At 24.5% G+C, this 18305-nt stretch overlaps 3 protein-coding genes across 3 annotated transcripts; 2 read left to right on the top strand and 1 right to left on the bottom strand.

Moving 5' to 3' along the window:
- Window positions 1-499: 499 nt before the first annotated feature.
- On the top strand, window positions 500-2489 carry Bma-mdt-18 (Mediator protein 18, putative; the record flags this gene model as incomplete). Its single annotated transcript, XM_043076468.1, has 8 exons — window positions 500-504; window positions 736-750; window positions 807-858; window positions 962-1082; window positions 1338-1536; window positions 1715-1769; window positions 1871-2040; window positions 2444-2489. The coding sequence occupies 8 exons, from the start codon at window positions 500-502 to the stop codon at window positions 2487-2489; spliced, it is 663 nt and encodes a 220-aa protein (XP_042932402.1).
- Window positions 2490-3286: 797 nt separating this feature from the next.
- On the bottom strand, window positions 3287-4498 carry Bm3026 (Double-stranded DNA-binding domain containing protein; the record flags this gene model as incomplete). The annotated part of the gene is made up of 5 exons (XM_001902417.1): window positions 3287-3328; window positions 3422-3515; window positions 3824-3921; window positions 4126-4221; window positions 4466-4498. The coding sequence occupies 5 exons, from the start codon at window positions 4496-4498 to the stop codon at window positions 3287-3289; spliced, it is 363 nt and encodes a 120-aa protein (XP_001902452.1).
- Window positions 4499-6225: 1727 nt separating this feature from the next.
- Bm7467 (Pepsin A precursor, putative) lies at window positions 6226-10207 on the top strand (the record flags this gene model as incomplete). The annotated part of the gene is made up of 7 exons (XM_043076467.1): window positions 6226-6282; window positions 6444-6566; window positions 7416-7679; window positions 8430-8642; window positions 9021-9266; window positions 9530-9643; window positions 10058-10207. 7 exons carry the CDS (start codon window positions 6226-6228, stop codon window positions 10205-10207), a joined length of 1167 nt encoding a protein of 388 aa, XP_042932401.1.
- Between the last annotated feature and the right edge of the window lie 8098 nt (window positions 10208-18305).

The following is an 18305-nucleotide window of genomic DNA, read 5'->3' as shown; positions in this document are numbered from 1 at the left end:
GATGACACAGTAATAATAATAACAATGATGGAACAAAAATATAACAATTTAGGGAATATTTATTCTATAGATGTTAAAAAACGATAAACAGATAACATCACGGATAAAATTAATAGTAGTTTGATTGAAACTGATTCAAATAATAACTGATTGAGATATGAATGATCCTAACTTCTTATATAATTGAGCGATTTACAAAAAGTGTAATTCTTTTATAAAACAAAAAAGAAGATTAGATGAATAAAAGAGCTATTCTCCTAAAATGCAAGAATTTAATTGTAAAATTAAATACGTAAGACAAATAAACTTTAAGCTGAAGGAATCTATATATGAATTAAATAAATAATTTAAATAAAACAAAATCCTACAGTGCAAAATATTCTCATTATCTGAAGATATTTTGCAATACTTCAATTATTTCAACAAAGTTTGACGGACTGGCGGCCGGCCGAGAAGTATCAATCGGCCTGATAGAAGGCATGGAAAAGATTTTCAGAAGATGAGGTAAAGGTGCAAAGATTGTTTACCGGTAATTTAGATTTGTACTTGTTTGTCTAATTAATTATCATTAGTCTGATCTAAGGTGATGATTCTGGCCGTAAAGGCAATCAATCGTTTAGTCATAATCATATTTGAGTTTTACCCATTTCGTGTAGTTAGATTATCGATAGAATTGTTCATTTATGACACTTAGTTATATGGCCAGTCATTTTGATCATATACAATCTATTTCAGTCATCAGATCATTTTGTAATCGATCAGTAAATGGAAAGATTTCCGGAACGTAGTCGTGAAATTATTGCCAGTGTTCCGCTTATTACTAGCACATCTCCGTCAAGTTCAACTTATCAATGCAAGGTTGTAATTCACATCAATTTTTTTTTTCTTCATTTAATTTGATTTATTGAACATAATCACTGTTATCGGTAAATGGATAGATGTGAAAAGTGATTTGTTGAAGGAATGTATATTATATGGAAGTGTATTAAAAGAGCATGAGGAGAAACTTCTGCAACGATTACGTGGTCTCTGTGATCCCGGACAGCACTCATTTAACGAACATGAAATGGTTTTTAGCCTCAGTACGTGGATTTAAGTTATTTTGACTCGTAGTTCTAGAATTTTGAGCATTATAAATCAAAATTCGAGTTGATCTAGCTGTTTTTCCTATGACTATATACTGTTTTTTTTTTTTTCTGTGACTATGACTATAAACATAGAATCAATATGTAGAGAGAAATATTTGAATTAGAGACTTTAAATCTATTTGTTTCGTATACTAAAAGTTTTTGTCATGACATCATCGTATTGACATAGTTCCTTACTGCTTTTTCCAGAAACGGGCCAAGACCCTGATGTAACAGTTCGCTTAAGGCGAAAATTTGGCGGACCAGATGCAAACAGCTTTCAGTGGCATTTCCGATATATGGGAGCGGCGGAACCAGATGTTCACTGTCCTACTATTATACGAAAATCTATTGATTCGCTAATTTATTCCAGCAATATGATGGAATTTGTAAAAACATTAGGACTAAGGTGAATCTGGCCTACATCTTTCTGTATTCTATATTTGATGGGTATATATGAGTTAGACGTACCTTCCAAAACTATGAAGATTCACGAAGACATGTCAGCTAATATTTTAACGTACGCATTTGAAAAAATTGAACCCTTAAAAGTCAAGTTAGACTTTTTCTTTATGATTTATTTTCAGGATGGACTATGAATACCTTACAAAAGGATATCTATTTACAAAAGGATATATAAAGGTAAATGTTGCTGACTGGTTGAAGGAAGTCATTCCCATTTTTTAGCAGAAATGTTTATGTCATTTTGATTGTCAAAAAGATGTACCAAGACCAAATTTCAGATTATCATTAACAATATTACACGAACTGAAAAAATAGGAACTTATGATCCTAATGTTCTGAAGCCATTATCGGATTCTTTGTTAATCGAAATGAGTGCTGCTTTACCAGATACTAAGGAGTATATGACAACAGCCAAAGCACTTCGCTCATTTGCGGATCAACTTAGCCCGTAAGATGCATCTCTTTCATTATTTCCATTCAATAGTTCTCTCTGTTTGCATCCAACAAACAGTAATTATCATTCAGCATCTTGCTAGGAACCGACGATGCTGCATATTTAATGAAGAATAAATAACTTAAGATACGAGGCTTTTCCTCACACTTTATTGCGGTATGTACTTTTCCCAGACTAACTTCGTTTGATGACAGAATCTTTCCTTGATTTTATTGCTTCATCCGAGATTTATCATTCTTTTGCAAATTCGACTGAGATTTCAATTTTCAACAGATCGATTCTGAATTCTAACAGACTACAGCCTACTTATATAATTCCGCTCGTCCGAGATGCTGAGAAATTCTTAAACTAAAGTAGAGCCGTCAAGTGAATCCCAAATAGATGTTTTTTCTTTTAGGATTTGCGATATGCAGAAGGTGGAATATTGGAGACGATTGCAGTGATATTTGGTTTTTCATATATTGATTTTGTAACTGAAATAAAGGCCAAAATTGTTCTTTTTTTTAAAATAGCATGTAAATTACAACCACTCCCTTTAAGATTTTTGAAATTTCAGTGATAACTAACTTTATTTTCCTATAAAACTAAGAATGAAATTTTAGAACTATAAAAGACAAGACCCCAATTTTCCTGAAAAAATCTCCACTTTCTACTTATCCATAAAACCAGTTTCTTTGAATATAAAGTCAGTGGGTTTCTACAATGAATCTAATATAGTTTCACTCCTAATGGAACTTAATTGCATAATGAAACTAATTAAACCAGGTAGCAGTTCTCAACGAATATTAAATATCTCTGCAGATGGCATAATGCTTTAAACGGTTTTGGTAATCTTTCTTTCAGGATTAAAGCAATATTTCGAATGCATTGCATCTTGGAATACGAGAAAAAACAAAATACGGAAATAAAAAGTTCTCGAAGAACATTAAATATTGCAAATAACTGAGTGGTAACAAGTATGTACCGAAATCATCAAAACAGTCAACAAGCCCAAAAATCTGGCATTACTATAGCTTTTGTCACTTATCAAGTGAATAAGGGATGGTGAGACTTATGATCAAAACATAACTCAGCGAATCAATATTCTTGGAAACTAGATGATCTTAGGTAAGATATTCATATAATAGATTAGGCATTTTGTCAAGCTAAGCTCCAAATTATACCGACATCACCATAATAACTAACAAAATTCCAGATAATTTCTATAAAAGCATACAAAAAAAATATGACATGGACTAGTTCAATCGGAATCTGAGTCGATGGCTGCTCGTCTTCTATCGAACTGTAAGGAAGTTTAAAATTTTCAGTAGTCTTTGGAAACTTTCTATTGAAGGTTGTAAAGTTTCTAATTAAAGAATGCATGAAAAGAATTTACCTTGACAGTTGTTGTTTGTCGAGTACGTTCTGAAAAATGACTCAGCAATTGCCTTAACTTTTCATCGTTCATTTTACCCACTATTTGTCCTCTTCTAAATAAAAAAGTATATGACGAAAATAATTTATTGGTAGAAAGAATGATTTGTCGATACTATATTACAAATCAAAAATCCATTACTATTAGAAAAGATCATAAAATTACAATGACATCTGAGCTCGAGTGGATAAAAACTAAAAAAAAGTAATCTTCATAGATTCGATGGAAATTGTCATCTGTCAGAAGTCTCTCTGCATTGTAGGACAAATTTGAAAGATGAGAAAGAAGGAACAGTATCACGAATGTGCAAAGAATTCATTTTAGATCGTCATGTAAAAAAAAACCTTAGGGAAAATATCCCACCTTGCCATTTGTACGATCATATTTTCCACCATCCTAGCTTTTTCAGGTTTTGCCGCAGATAAATTACTTAGCCGAGCCATTGCATTTTGATCAAGAACCTACAACTTGCAAAACATTGAACGTAACAAATTGTTTACTTAAATTGCAAATCATAAGTTGAATGTTTCAAGTCAAATAAGCGAATCTTAGAGCAATGTGATGAAAAAGTTCGATGAACTTCCGCGATGACTTTCCGAGCTATGTATGTAACAGTAATGATAACGAGAATAAGATAATATAAAACAGATGAAAAATTGTCAAACCTGTGAAAGAATGCGGTTTTTCATATTTTCCTCACGCTCGGCAGCTTCCTTCGCTTTTTCAGCCTGTTCATTTCCTGCTTCACCACCCGTCTTATTCTGAAATGAAATGTAATCATTGAAAGCATAAATATAAATGATTTTGCGAATACATTAATTTGAGAAACAATTTACTAAGTAGTAATTGTAAAAGGTATTTTCTATGAACTAAAAGTTGAGTTTACTGAATTAAAAGCTAAGAATATCAAACATTTAAATCTTTCATGACATTTGTAACCGTTTAGCTTTGTCACAACAAGAATAAAGAAAATATTAAAAGATAAACAGATAACAAATAAGTTACTTCGTGCAACTTCTTCATGCTATCCTCATCCATTTCGTTGATATATTCCAAGTACCTACAAAAGAAAAACTTTTCTCATAAGTAATATTAACAAAAGTTATTATCGTATGTAACAAATATACAACGATTTCAAATACAAACAACATATCAATACATAGCTTCTTAAATTTTTCCTGAATTTCGACTTACTGCTAATATTAATAGTATTAAATCACATCATTAAACTAGTTTAAAGTTGAAAATACCCAAGTCAACGAGTAAAATACCCAAAACACGGAATAAACCAAAACCACAAAAAAGTATTCTTAAACAATCAGCAGAAAGTAGCAAGTCGAGCAATGCTCCAATGCTAAACACTGTGATGGATTTTATCATCGCTCGCTTCTGAATTTGAAATGTGTGAGTACTGATAGTATCACAACATTATCAGTTGATAACGCTTACGTGTACAGATCACGCAGGACACGTCAGTTATTGAATGCTACTGCACATATTTTCGTAATATTTATTGTATAATTAATTTGAACATAATAAAAATGGACTAATTTACAAGAGCTAAGCAGTAACATTTGTTGATTAATGAAAATAGATGTACCATTTATCTTAGATGGTATGCATAATATTTGCACTTTCTCCTTTGCTAAATCCAAATTTGCTAGTTGTTTCAAGTTAAATTTAAATATTTACTTTTATGCACATTGCTCTACTATACTGCTCAATGGGTGAAATTGTTTGAGAAATAATACGGTAATGGTAGTTACCTTAGTTATGCAAATAATCATTTGTTTATTTATATTCGAGCATTATTTACCATATTCTTCCTTATTTTCATAATAAAAGCTATAGTACCGTTGATTCCTTTCACAGTACCCATGCCATACTCTTCCTCACACAAACGTACAGTACCCGTGCTCCATTGTTCTCTGTACAATTGTACAGTATTCATAGCATACTCTTCCTTACACAAATGTACAGTACCCGTCTCTATTTTCTGTCTACAACTGTACAGTATTCATAGCATACTCTTCCTTACACAAATGTACAGTACCCGTCTCTATTTTCTGTCTACAACTGTACAGTATTCATAGCATACTCTTCCTTACACAAATATACAGCACCCGTCTCTATTTTCTGTCTACAAATGTACAGTATTCATACCATACTCTTCCTTACACAAATGTACAGTACCCGTGCTCTATTCTTCCCTACATAATTTTAGTACTTTTACCCTATTTTTTCCCATCATCGCAAACGAATTTATAAATTATTGTTGATCTATTTCACAGTACTCATATTATACCCTTCCCTACTTCATAATCAAACCTACAGTATGTTTGCTTCATTTATCTTGAAAATATTATTCAAATAAAAATATTCTTTGTTTACAATACATAATACTAACACATTCTATACATTATCAACAAAATATCTTTGCATACACAATATTAACATTGAGGAATGAGCAACTACTTGCAACTACAGACTTCATAATTGATAAGAGGGAAAAGAGAGAGAAATCATTTCACATAAACAATACCGCTTTGTACCTACTGTTAGTGTTGCAAATTTCATTATTAACAATATTTTTTCGTATCACATAAGTTTCCTTCTTGTAATATTTGCTTCCAAAAGTATCATTTCCAAGTCCAAAAATTATGTCTAAAAGTTGAAAAGATTGAAAAAATATATTGCAGCAAATTTTGGACTCAATTCTTGTTTCTATTAACTAATTACAAATACAACAAACTTGCTATTCACTCATGAAGGTACTTATCATAGCAGCCGTACTGATTTGCATTGTAGCTGCTGTACACAGAGTAAGTTAACTAAGTTAATTCGACCATTAAGTAAATCTGAAACTAACTTATTTGATATTACTGAAGCTTATCTTGCAATATTATTATAAAATCATTTGTTTATTCATCATTTTAGAAATGATTAATTTTTCTCAATATTTTTTGCCATCATTTATTTGCAGACTCAGTTGACAAAAATTGAAAGTAAACGAAAAAAACTTTTTAAAAAAGGTTTATGGTCCAAACATCTTAAAAAGAAGAATCATTTTCGTGCTACTCGATCACGAACAAAAATAGGAGAAAGAGTAAGCAAATTAGTTTTCTAAAGCTATATAAATAAATTATTAATGACTCATCTCAGAAAATTCAGGTCCAACCTTCTCGAGATTATCAATTTTGTTAATTCTTCTTCCAGTTTCTCTTCTATTGCTAACATAACTATAGCATAATCTTGTATAAATGCAAGTTGAAAATATAAAAGTTAAAAGTTAATCTTAGAAGTGAATAATATGAAAAATTTAAGCTTATATGCTGAGAATGACATGAATATTTCTTACTCTTTGATAATTATGTAATCGTTCTGCTAGATTATTTATTTCAGTTAATAGCTGATAGCAGATGTTTGATAATTATCAACACTAATCAGTCCATTATTTTTCAAAAAGTACCCAACCGATTATTTTTTTCATTTTTTACTAAATTTGCAGGAGTTTGATTTGAACTTTTTTTGATGTTTAGCTACTGATTGCTAGCAATGAAGTAATAAGAATGATTGGGTCATATCAGATTAAAATTTTCCAAGTAGTCAGGAAGGTATTAATTGAAAAAAAAAAATTAGTGACAATTATAGAAAAATAGTGAAATATGCAATAGCTTATATCTTATTTAAATATTATTTTAATTAAAAAATGATCTTAATTAAAAATCTCTATCAAAAAACGGAAGAAAGAAACTATCGAATCGTTAAATTGATTTCAGTTTTTTGAAATGTTCGAAAATTTTTAAAATTATATAAAATATTCTTTTGTATTTTAAATGCTTTAGATTTGTTTTAAAAAATGTAATAATGAATTTATTAACAAACTTAAATTTTAATTTATTTTTTCACTTATAATTAAAGAAGATAGTGATAATGATGAATAGTTATAATTTAGGTTTACGATTACGATGATATGGAATATGTTGCAAACATATCGCTTGGCTCACCTATTGGACAACAAACATTTCTAGTTGTATTAGATACAGGATCATCAAATGTTTGGATTCCAGAAGTTAATTGTGTCGCAGATGATTGCTTACAAAAAAATCGTTTCAATTCATCACTTTCAAAAACTTATCAAGAAGATGGTCGTACCTGGTCTATACTATATGGTGATGGATCAAATGCGCAGGGATTATTGGGAAAAGATTATTTTGCTGTTAGTAATATCAAAACTTTTCTCTCTCTCTCTCTCTTCCATTCTTAAAATTTTTAATTTCTTTTAAATTTCTTTTGCTCTTTTATTTTATAAAATTTATTTTGGGATAACGTATGATTTATTGCTTCATTACTAAACTATTCCTTGTATTGGAGAATGATTAGTACAATCTAATTTTTTTTTTCTAAAAAGTAAGGATAAATTTATGAGTGAACATACTGGTGAAAATTTTGAATTAAATAAATAAATAACTGAAAAAAATTACTACTCTTTACCAAATTTAATTAAAAAGTTTTCATGAATCTTATATCTATGATAAATTTTTTAAATAAATGCTATAAGTTTTTTTTGAAGTATAAAGATTTCACTTACTAATTAATCAAATTACTTTTTATTAGAATTAATAGAAATAAATAATTTGTGTTCCTTTAATAACAAATTATAATCATTATCTGACTTGGTTCAATTCTTTATTAGTCTTTCAATCCTAATTAGCTAAAAAAAAAATCTAGGAACTAGGAAATAAACGATCTCGAAGATCTTCTGTTATACATACTAATAACAAAAGTTTATTATCAAAAATACAATTTCAAAAACGATATTAAATGAAGTGACACTAATAATTATCCTTTCTATAATAATAACAATTTAATTATCACAATTTTCGTATATGAAAGTGATTATGTATTTAATACTAGCAAAATTATTGTCATACTAAAAAGTTTATTTTATTCATTCGTTTCTTTTTAGTTTGGACCAACTATGAAAGATTCATTAGTAATACCAAATATAACATTTGGTATGGCTCGAAAATTAAGTGGGTTTAAAGATGATCCAGTGGATGGCATTGTTGGCTTAGCATTTGCATCAATTGCTGTAGATGGTGTCACACCACCATTAATTGCTGCAATTAATCAAAGTATTATGAAGTTGCCACTTTTTACCGTATGGTTAGATCGTCGAGTAAGAAAAAATTCTCTTTCATTTATTTTATTTCCTTTTAAAATTTATACCTTAAAAACTAAAAATTTTTTTTTACACATTATAATATTAATAGTTTACTGATAATTAATAAAGATAGGTAAATGTTTGGAAGTATTATAAAGTAATTATGATAGGTAAATGTTTGGAATATTATAAAGTAAATAAAGGTAAATGTAAATGTTTAAAAGTATTAAATAAAATTTTGAAAAAAACATACATTTAGTTAAGCATTAATTGTTGGCTAAAATTATTTCATTTCTTTTTTTTTTTTTTTTAATGAATAAAATGAGCATTTTGATAATTTAAAGTTTTATTTTGACAAAAAAAAAGTATTACTTTTAAATGAAATATTTAAAGGGTGCAAAAGAAAATGTTTTTGGTGGTGTCTTCTCATACGGTGCTATAGATGATTTAAATTGTGATAAAGTTATTGATTATGAACCCTTATCATCAGCAACATTCTGGCAATTTCGTTTACGTGGTGTTAAAGCTGGCCAATATTCCATTACTGGTACTTGGGAAGCAATATCGGATACTGGGACATCGTTAATTGCTGGGCCAAAAAGTGTTATTAATCAGTTGGGTGCAGCTGTTAAAGCAAAAGTATATTTTCTTGTTTTCAATCAAAAAAAATATTTTTAGTAATTAATTAGAATTAATTAATTAAAATCAAATATAGATTTTATTCTAAATATGAAATTAATCAATTATCACTAATACAACTAATCATAGTTACATTTTTTAATAGTTATTTATTTTATTTTTAATAAACAATTAATTACATTAAGAATATTTTAATTACATTAAGAATAAACAATTAATTACATCAAGAATATAAAAAGAAAAAAGGAAGAAATTTATTTTAGTACAATCAAAATGAAGAAATGTTCTTTTTAAAATGTGATTCTAAGCCACCACCAGTGACATTAATTATTGGTTCACATGAATATAATGTACAATCAGAAAATTATATTGTTATGGTATGTTCTAAATTTCAAATAACAATAAATTAAACAATTCAATTCTTTTAAAATTTATTTTCTATTTTTTTTTTTTTTTTGTTTTAAACATTTCTTAAATTTAAGCAAAAATATTAATTATGATTAAACAGATTAAATAACTTAGGAAAAATATTTTTAGCAAAAAGTATATTTCCCTTTTTTTTTTCTTTTTTTCATTAATTTAGGAAAAATATTTGCGAATAAATGATAGAAAAATTATAAATGAAAAATTAATTATTAATAATTATTAAATGAAATTGAAATTTGACAATAATACATAATATTGTTCATGTTTATTTTAATAATATTGCTTATATTTATTTTATATATTAATATTGTTTATATTTATTTTAAAAAATTTTTATACAATTATTGAATTTTTATAAAATTTAGGTTGAAAATAATACCTGCATTTTTTCATTCTTTCCAATGGAAGGTAATGGCTTTGGTCCAACATGGATATTTGGTGACCCATTTATTCGACAATATTGTCAAATTTATGATATTGGAAATGAACGAATTGGTTTTGCATTAGCAAAATAATTAACAAAATTTTAATTTATACGTAAGAAAAATTAAAATAACAATTATTTTTCTTTTTATTTTATCAATTTTTTATTTTAAATAAATAAAATATTCTATTATTGAATTATTCGTATATATTTGTTCTATTGATGTATTATTATTATTATTGCTTATTATTATAACAAATAGTAAATCAATGTATTATTTAAAAATGAATGATTTAGATTTTACTAATAAAAGATTTGTTAAATTTAAAATTGATTCACATATGATAATTTGTATATTAGTTAGCTAATATCATTCATTGATTTAATTTATATTTAAAATATGTGACAAAATATTGAAATAGTATATTATTTAATTATTTATGAAATATTATTTAATTCAAATTTAATTATTTTTATTTTTATAAATATGTGATGAAATCTTTCAATTAATTTAATAAAAACTTTATTCACATCGTAAAGTTGCTTCGTTTTCTTTTTTCTTTTTTTTTTTTTTTTTACGAAAATCAAAAGCCTAGTGTAAACAGAGCAGTCTTGGTCATATAAGATCTCTTTTATATTATCTAAGCCATGTGAATTCTAAGGAAGTTAAGAAATATTCAAAGAAAAAAGAGAAAGAATTTGTTAAACAAACAGATCAATAAAGAAAAAAAATAAGTGTTAATTTTTTTATCTATGACTTTTTCTCTCTCAAAACTTTCTCATTTTTTTTTTTTTTTTTTTTTAGGAATAAAGAAAACTTTCATTACAAGACATATTGTTCACTTTATTTTCATCTAATTAAATTTAATTTCAATTCTAATTTGCATTCTTCTAATAAATTAATCGATTGGTTTGTTTGTATATTAAATTCAAATTACTCAAATTTACAATTCTATTACTCTTCGTTTCATTTTACTGAGGATTTCCTTTTTTTCTCTCTCTATCCCTCTCTCTCTCTCTCTCTCTCTCTCTCTGTTAATTTACTTGTTAATATAAATTGATGAAAAGAATTGCAATGATAAAATTACTCGGTCAAATTTCGAATTTTAGAATTGATAGTAGTTAACGTCTCAAATAATTACAATGAATTTCGTTTGTTATTGTGTTTATTATTTGATTAATTTTATTCTATAATATCATTGTGACCTCTTTCATCTGAACTGACCAATCGAGAAGAGTGCCGAAAAGTCGAGTTGAAGTATCGAAAAGAATTTGTAACATTGAATTGAAGAATATTAATTAAATGAATGTTCCATACTCTAATCAAAATTCATACGTCGTAAAATGAAAATAGCAAGAAGTTAGATAATTTAAATTTGTGTAAGTAAATGAAATGACATCTTTCTATATGAATATGAAATTATTATTTATTCCTTTTTAAATTCATTTTTTTTTTTCTCATTTTCTATTTAAAATTCTTTATTGACAATATGTGTGATCAGAAAGATAATTTTTAATTAATTATTTCAGCTAATAAACAAATTTCAAGAATTTTATAAATTTAAATCCAATTTAAAATGGAAAATTCAACCTAAATTTAATTTAAATGTTAAATTCAAATTTCACTTTGTATTGATATATATAGAATTTTTACGAACGAAGATGATAAAAAAGCAAACAAGTTCAATTTAATTATTAAATTTTAAATCATTTATTAATTTTTTTTTGATAAATGATAATAAATAAGTTTAAAACAAAAGAGTAAAAATGAGGAATAAATTAATTAATTAATTTAAAGCAAAATAATTGAAAATTTTTATGATAATATTTTTTGAAATTGATTAAAAATTTTTCCAAATGATGTTATTTTTGAAATTTTCAAGCAATTTAGAAAGTTTTTTTTTTTCAGCGAATATTTATTGATTGAGATTAAAAAGATAAGCGTTCAGTAAAATTGAAAATATGGTTAATACATTTAAAATGAAGCATTTCATCCTTATAATATCATGTCAAGATTACTTTCTATGATATGAATGGTAAATTACCAATTTCAAAAATTGTCATTCAAATGGACAAATTTCATTCTTTTTTTTTTTTATTTTTCATAGATAAGAAATACTTTTAGTGATCTCAGTCATTTTTTTCCTTATTCTTCTTTTTTTTTGGTAGAATTAAAAATTTTTTTAAATTTAAAATGCTTAGATCAATCTATTTATTTATCTCTAACAATGCAACAACTTATTGTTTTGATCAAACTTAACTGATCAAATGATCAAATGATCGACTGATCAAATGATCGCTTCATTAGTTCATCGTTTCTCATTTTTGTCATTTCGTTTGCATTATTTTTTCACATTTCATATATTTCCATTTAAAAATATTTGTTATTTGTTATTTGCACAGCAAATGTTCAATGAAATTTAAACTAAACTTTTTTATTTAAAATTTTACAGATTCTCTTCAAAGTTGGCCTAATTTTTCATTTTTAATTTCAAATTTGTTATAAATATATAACTATTATCGCTTAAAATTGGTAACTAATTACTTTAAAAATATAACTATTATCTATAAAAATATATAACAAAAAAATTAAATATATAACTATTATCGCATATATAACTATTATATAACATATATAACTATTATATAACTATAAAAATATATAACAAAAAAATTAAATATATAACTATTATCGCAATTTTATCATTTGATATGATAACTAATTACTTTACTGCAATCTCTTTTCAAGATTTTTTCGTTTAAAATTTTTACTATAAATTTTATTTTGTTATTTCTGATAAAATAATCGTATCTCATAAGCTAAATCATATGATGATTGGTTGATAACGTTGAGTTCTCGTGATAACAATTAATGATTTTTTTTTTTTTTAAATCACAAAATGTATTACCAAAACATTCCAAATGTAAAATACTGTTAAGAAAATCATTCATAAAGAAATTGTAATTAAATAATTAAAATGTAAATGTTAGTGTCATTAATTAAGATTACTTTTATAACTTATTTATCATCCATTAATTGTTTGCTTTTCAATTTTAATTAATCATTGATGTCAAAATACAATTAAAGCAGAGAAAAAAAGCGAAATTTTGTGGTTTGTGATAAAAGATTTGATTATATCAATTTTAATGAAATAACTTTAATACATTTCTCTTATGTATTACTTTTTGCTTATAAAAGAAAATAATTTTTTTCTTTAATTACTTGTTCGTTTCTATTTAAATTATAAATCCGGGAAATTATCTGAGAAAAGGGAACACTTTTTTTTTTTTTTTTTCAAACATTATCGTTAAAGTTGAAAAATTTTCCTGTATTCTTGAAATTAAAAATGTAAGAAATGAATGGATGTAAGAGAATATTTTGTTCCTTCTCAAATTCATCTCTTTTTTCCATTTAAAAATTTTATTATTAAGTCTTGAAATTGAATTACGTGGGCTAGCTTTCTTCTCGAACTTTGTTAATAATTTCTAAAGTGCAAATTGAACAAGTTATTTGGGTGCTAATACTTTCATGAAGCGAATACATAATACAACGATGCGTAAATATTTCCAAAATTACATCGACCATCATCATTACAAGTACATCGTATAACTATTTCAATGATAATAATAATAATAATAGTCACAAATGATGATAATGACAATAATAAATAATAGTAATGATGATAATGATAAATAATGGTAATGATAATAATAATAAATAATGGTAATAACAATAATAATAATAAAAAATAATGATAGTGATGATATCGATAATAATAATAAATAATGGTAATAACAATAATAATAATAATAAATAATAGTAGTGATGATATTGATAATAATAATAAATAATGGTAATAACAATAATAATAATAATAAATAATAGTAGTGATGATATTGATAATAATAATAAATAATGGTAATAACAATAATAATAAATAATAGTAGTGATGATATTGATAATAATAATAAATAATGGTAATAACAATAATAATAATAATAAATAATAGTAGTGATGATATTGATAATAATAATAAATAATGGTAATAACAATAATAATAATAATAAATAATAGTAGTGATGATATTGATAATAATAATAAATAATGGTAATAACAATAATAATAATGATGATAATAATAAATAATAAAACAATACAATGACTAAGGAGAGAGAAGAAATGTAACAGTGACAGTATATTCGACTTTGACAATTAATGTACCATTTAAATTTGCGAAAATAATTTGTCGAAAAAAGAATGAATGTAAGTATTATTCGCATTATTTACGCAAATACTATTTACCTGAGAGAAAAACAAGTTTGAAGCGTTGTAAGAGAACAATTCATTTCCATAAAACATTTATTATTTAGCCATTTTTGTTAATTTACTTTTCACTATTAACTCAATTTATTGATTCCTTTTCTTTCTTTCTTTTTTTCCAATTGTTAAAATGGTTAACAGAAAGATAATTCAGACTTAATTTTCTTTTTTTTTTCTTTTGACATTTAATTTAAATGTCAAAAATTTTTTGTTTTTGTTGTTTTTTTAAAAAATTTACTAATATTTTTTTTAATACATTAGAAAGTATTAAATAGAAATTAATATTATTTTTTTTATTAAAAAAAATTTTTTATAAAAAATTCAAATACCTTTAATAATACCTTTGATATCTTTTTTTCCTTTTTCTTTGGTGGTTAATAGGAAAAGTTAGCAGCATTTTGGGTAGAATTAATTTAGAAAGATAGTTATTCTCGAGAGTAATCTATTCTATTAGTACATTTGAAATGAATTTAACAATATGATATTACATATACTGAAATGATGCAAAAATAAATAAAATGTATGTCATTTGATAAAAATTCCTTTTTTATTTTATTTTATTCTCGGATCAATGTGCTTTTTTTATAAATAATATTGTAACATATTATACTTGCATATATATATTAAAATTTTTCTTTTTTTTTTTAAATGATAACACAATGATTAATGATTTTTGATTCTTTTGTATTGTATATTCTCTTGAAAATTTTTTTCAGAATTATTAAAATTATAATAGGAATGAAAATAGGAAATGAATTTGTTGAACAGAGCTGAAAAACCTCAAAATTTTGCTAAATTAATTGGAATGAATGCTAATTAAATGTTAGTAACAGTTCATAGATTATGATTGCTTTGAAATTAGTTCCTTAATTAAAGCGTACTTTTCTTTTTTAAATTTGTTTTTCATATGAAATATCAAAAAAAAAAAACGAAAAAAACGAAAAACGAAAAACGAAAAATGCATTTGTTTCTTTCTTTTCTTTAACTTTCATTTAATGTTTATTTGTTTGTTTTTGAATTTTTTTCACCAAATATATGCAAAAAAGAAAACAATTGCTTATATCATAAATAAAAAAAAAAAACTTTTGTTGTTTATATTGTAAAAAAAATTTGAAAAAAAAATATTAAATATTAAAATATTAAATGAAATTGTAAGTTAAATTTAGATACATTCTATTTCATGAATTTTTCATCGGATTATTGTATGAGCGAAACAATTTAAATGTCAAAATAAAAAAACAAAGAGAAAAGTTTATGATATTATAGAATATTGAATAGATCAAAGAACGAATAATTAAATTATATTAATATGCAAATATCTCTCTCAAAAGATTTATGTATTATTGATTGTTCAAAATAAATTTAAATGCATTGATCACTTACTTATCGTTTAGTCCTTCCTTTATTCAATTTAAAATTTAAACAGTTTATGAAAAAGCTAGAAAACGAAGAAAGAAATGATATTTAATTAATATCTGATAAGCAAATGAAAACATTAAAATTAAAATGATAAATCGTATTATTAAAATAAAATTGAAATTTTGAAATTTTGTTTAAAATAAAAATTTAATTATTTTTACATAACTAAACTTAAATAAATTATACATCATTTGAAAAGAAAAGAAAAAAATTTTGTCGTTTCATTTTTAAACTAACTATTGAAGATACATTTTTAAAGTAAGTGATAAGAGATGTTGATTAGATGTTATCAGTACATCTATCAGCTTTACAACACATCCATTTTTCTTTTTTCTTTCCTTCTTTAACATAACTCTTATCAGTTACTATTATTATGTCTAAAGACAAATTGCTATACTATAATTTAAGAATAAATATTTTGAATATTTCTTATCATAATTCAATTTATATCATAAACACGAATATTGATTGGTTGATTATTTTTCAGTTATTGATTAATTCCCATAATCACATCATGTTAAGTAGACGATTTTTACTTATTTCTTATCACTTTTTATCTAAATCATTTATCACTAATGAATATAATAAATAAGCTGATGATAAATGATAATGTAATCATTTAAGTAATCGTTATAAGTAATATTTTTTAAATTTATCTTTTCTCAAACAGACAAATATGAAATTGAAGTGAAAACAATTTTTTTGTCTTTCTGATGTATATTCTATGCATAAACTGTTCCTTTTTTTCTTAACTAATTTATTTTTTTCAAATTGACTTTTCCAGAAAAAAAAAAAAAGAAAAGGAAAAGGAAACTTTTACGACTTTTCCTCGGATGAATTCAGACTTTTACGACTTCTGTTTTTCGATAAATTCAGAAACGAAAGTGCTTGCCATTACGAACATTTGATGAAAAGCTATCAATTCAATTTGAAATTTCATTTATTTGCTCAATCTGATAAATTTTAATTAGTTACAAATCGTTTGATAGCAATTACACTTTAAAAAAAAAAACCGAATTTATACTTTAACAGAAATTACAAAGTGTCGTCAACATAATATAAATGTAAATATTCTCCCTCTCTCTCCCTCCCTGTTTCCCTTTCTCTCCTTCTCTCTCTCTCTCTCTCTCGTTCTCTTCTTAAGATAGAAATCCCAAATGAAAAGGCATTTTTATTTAATGAAACGAATCATAAGAGAGAAATATTGGAGGATATTTAAAGTATAAGAATTTGCTGAAAAATATTCATAGAAAATTTAAGTCTCATTTATTTTTTTTTTTAAAATTAAGTTTACAATTAAATAAAATTCCATTTTATATATAACAGTTTCAAATTAGTTTTCTTTTTTTGTATTTTCATTAAAATAAGAAAGCTTAAAATGATAAGTGAAGTAATAAAGTTTGTAATAGAAATTATTTATAGTTTTATTACAAAATTTTATGTGATATTATTATCACATTTTGTGTTGATAATACTTTTAATATAATTAAATGCATATTTATGCTTTAAAATGAATTTGAAGGCATTTTTATTCAGTTAAAGTTAAAAAGTATAAAATTTGATTTTAAAAAAAAAAAAAGGAATTTATATTATTTCAATATTTAACATTAAATGAATTAAGTAATAAAATAAGCGATTTGGCTGAGATATAAAAGTCGTAAATGAATTGTCATTTTGAAATTTCAAAAATGAAATTTTTTTTTCCTTTTTAATTTCCATTTTGATTAAAAATGGTTGAAAATTTTTTATTGCGGAGGAAAAAATATGGGAAAAAAAAACTTTTCACATTATTTAAGTAATAGTATTTTACGATTTTTTTTTTTTTAATTCGAAAATTTCAAACAAATTAGCGCTAATCATTAATTAAGTATATTTGAGTTTATTATTTCATTCCAAATGTAATATTTGAATTAACAAAAGTAGTTTAATGATTGGAAAAAGTTTGGTGAAATTTAAAATTATTACAAATTTGCGAATAAAGTATGATTAATTTTATAGATTTAATTTTTTTTTTTTTTCATTCAAAATGATTAAAGTTGTTTGTTAAAAATTATAAAAATTTGAATTTGTCCAGTATTATTGATAATATCAGTACTTAAATACTTATATTAAATTCATAATTTCAAATTTTTCTCTTTTTCTTTTTTTGTATTGGAAATAAAAATTTGTTTTAAAAAGGATAAAATTAATGCAAGAAGCAGAAATTTCAACTTTGTTTTTTTTTTTCCTTTTTTTTTAGATTGTTTAATTTTATAAAATCCATTTTGTGCATTTATCTCATTTTTTTTTCAGTTTTTTTTTTCTTTTTTTAATTGCTATCGTTCATTTTGATGTCTTCGAAGAAAACGAAGAAAGAAAAAGCAAAAAACAAATAATTTTTGCATTCATTAATTTAATGAAATGGTTTGAAATTAATAGTTAAATTTAAATATTCTTTGTTGAATAATAAT

This window comes from Brugia malayi (genome assembly GCF_000002995.4).
Source record: "Brugia malayi strain FR3 genome assembly, contig: Bm_v4_Chr1_scaffold_001, whole genome shotgun sequence".
NCBI lineage: Eukaryota > Metazoa > Nematoda > Chromadorea > Rhabditida > Onchocercidae > Brugia > Brugia malayi.
Note: the sequence above shows the minus strand (reverse complement) of the source record. Positions and strands in the feature narration are given on the sequence as shown.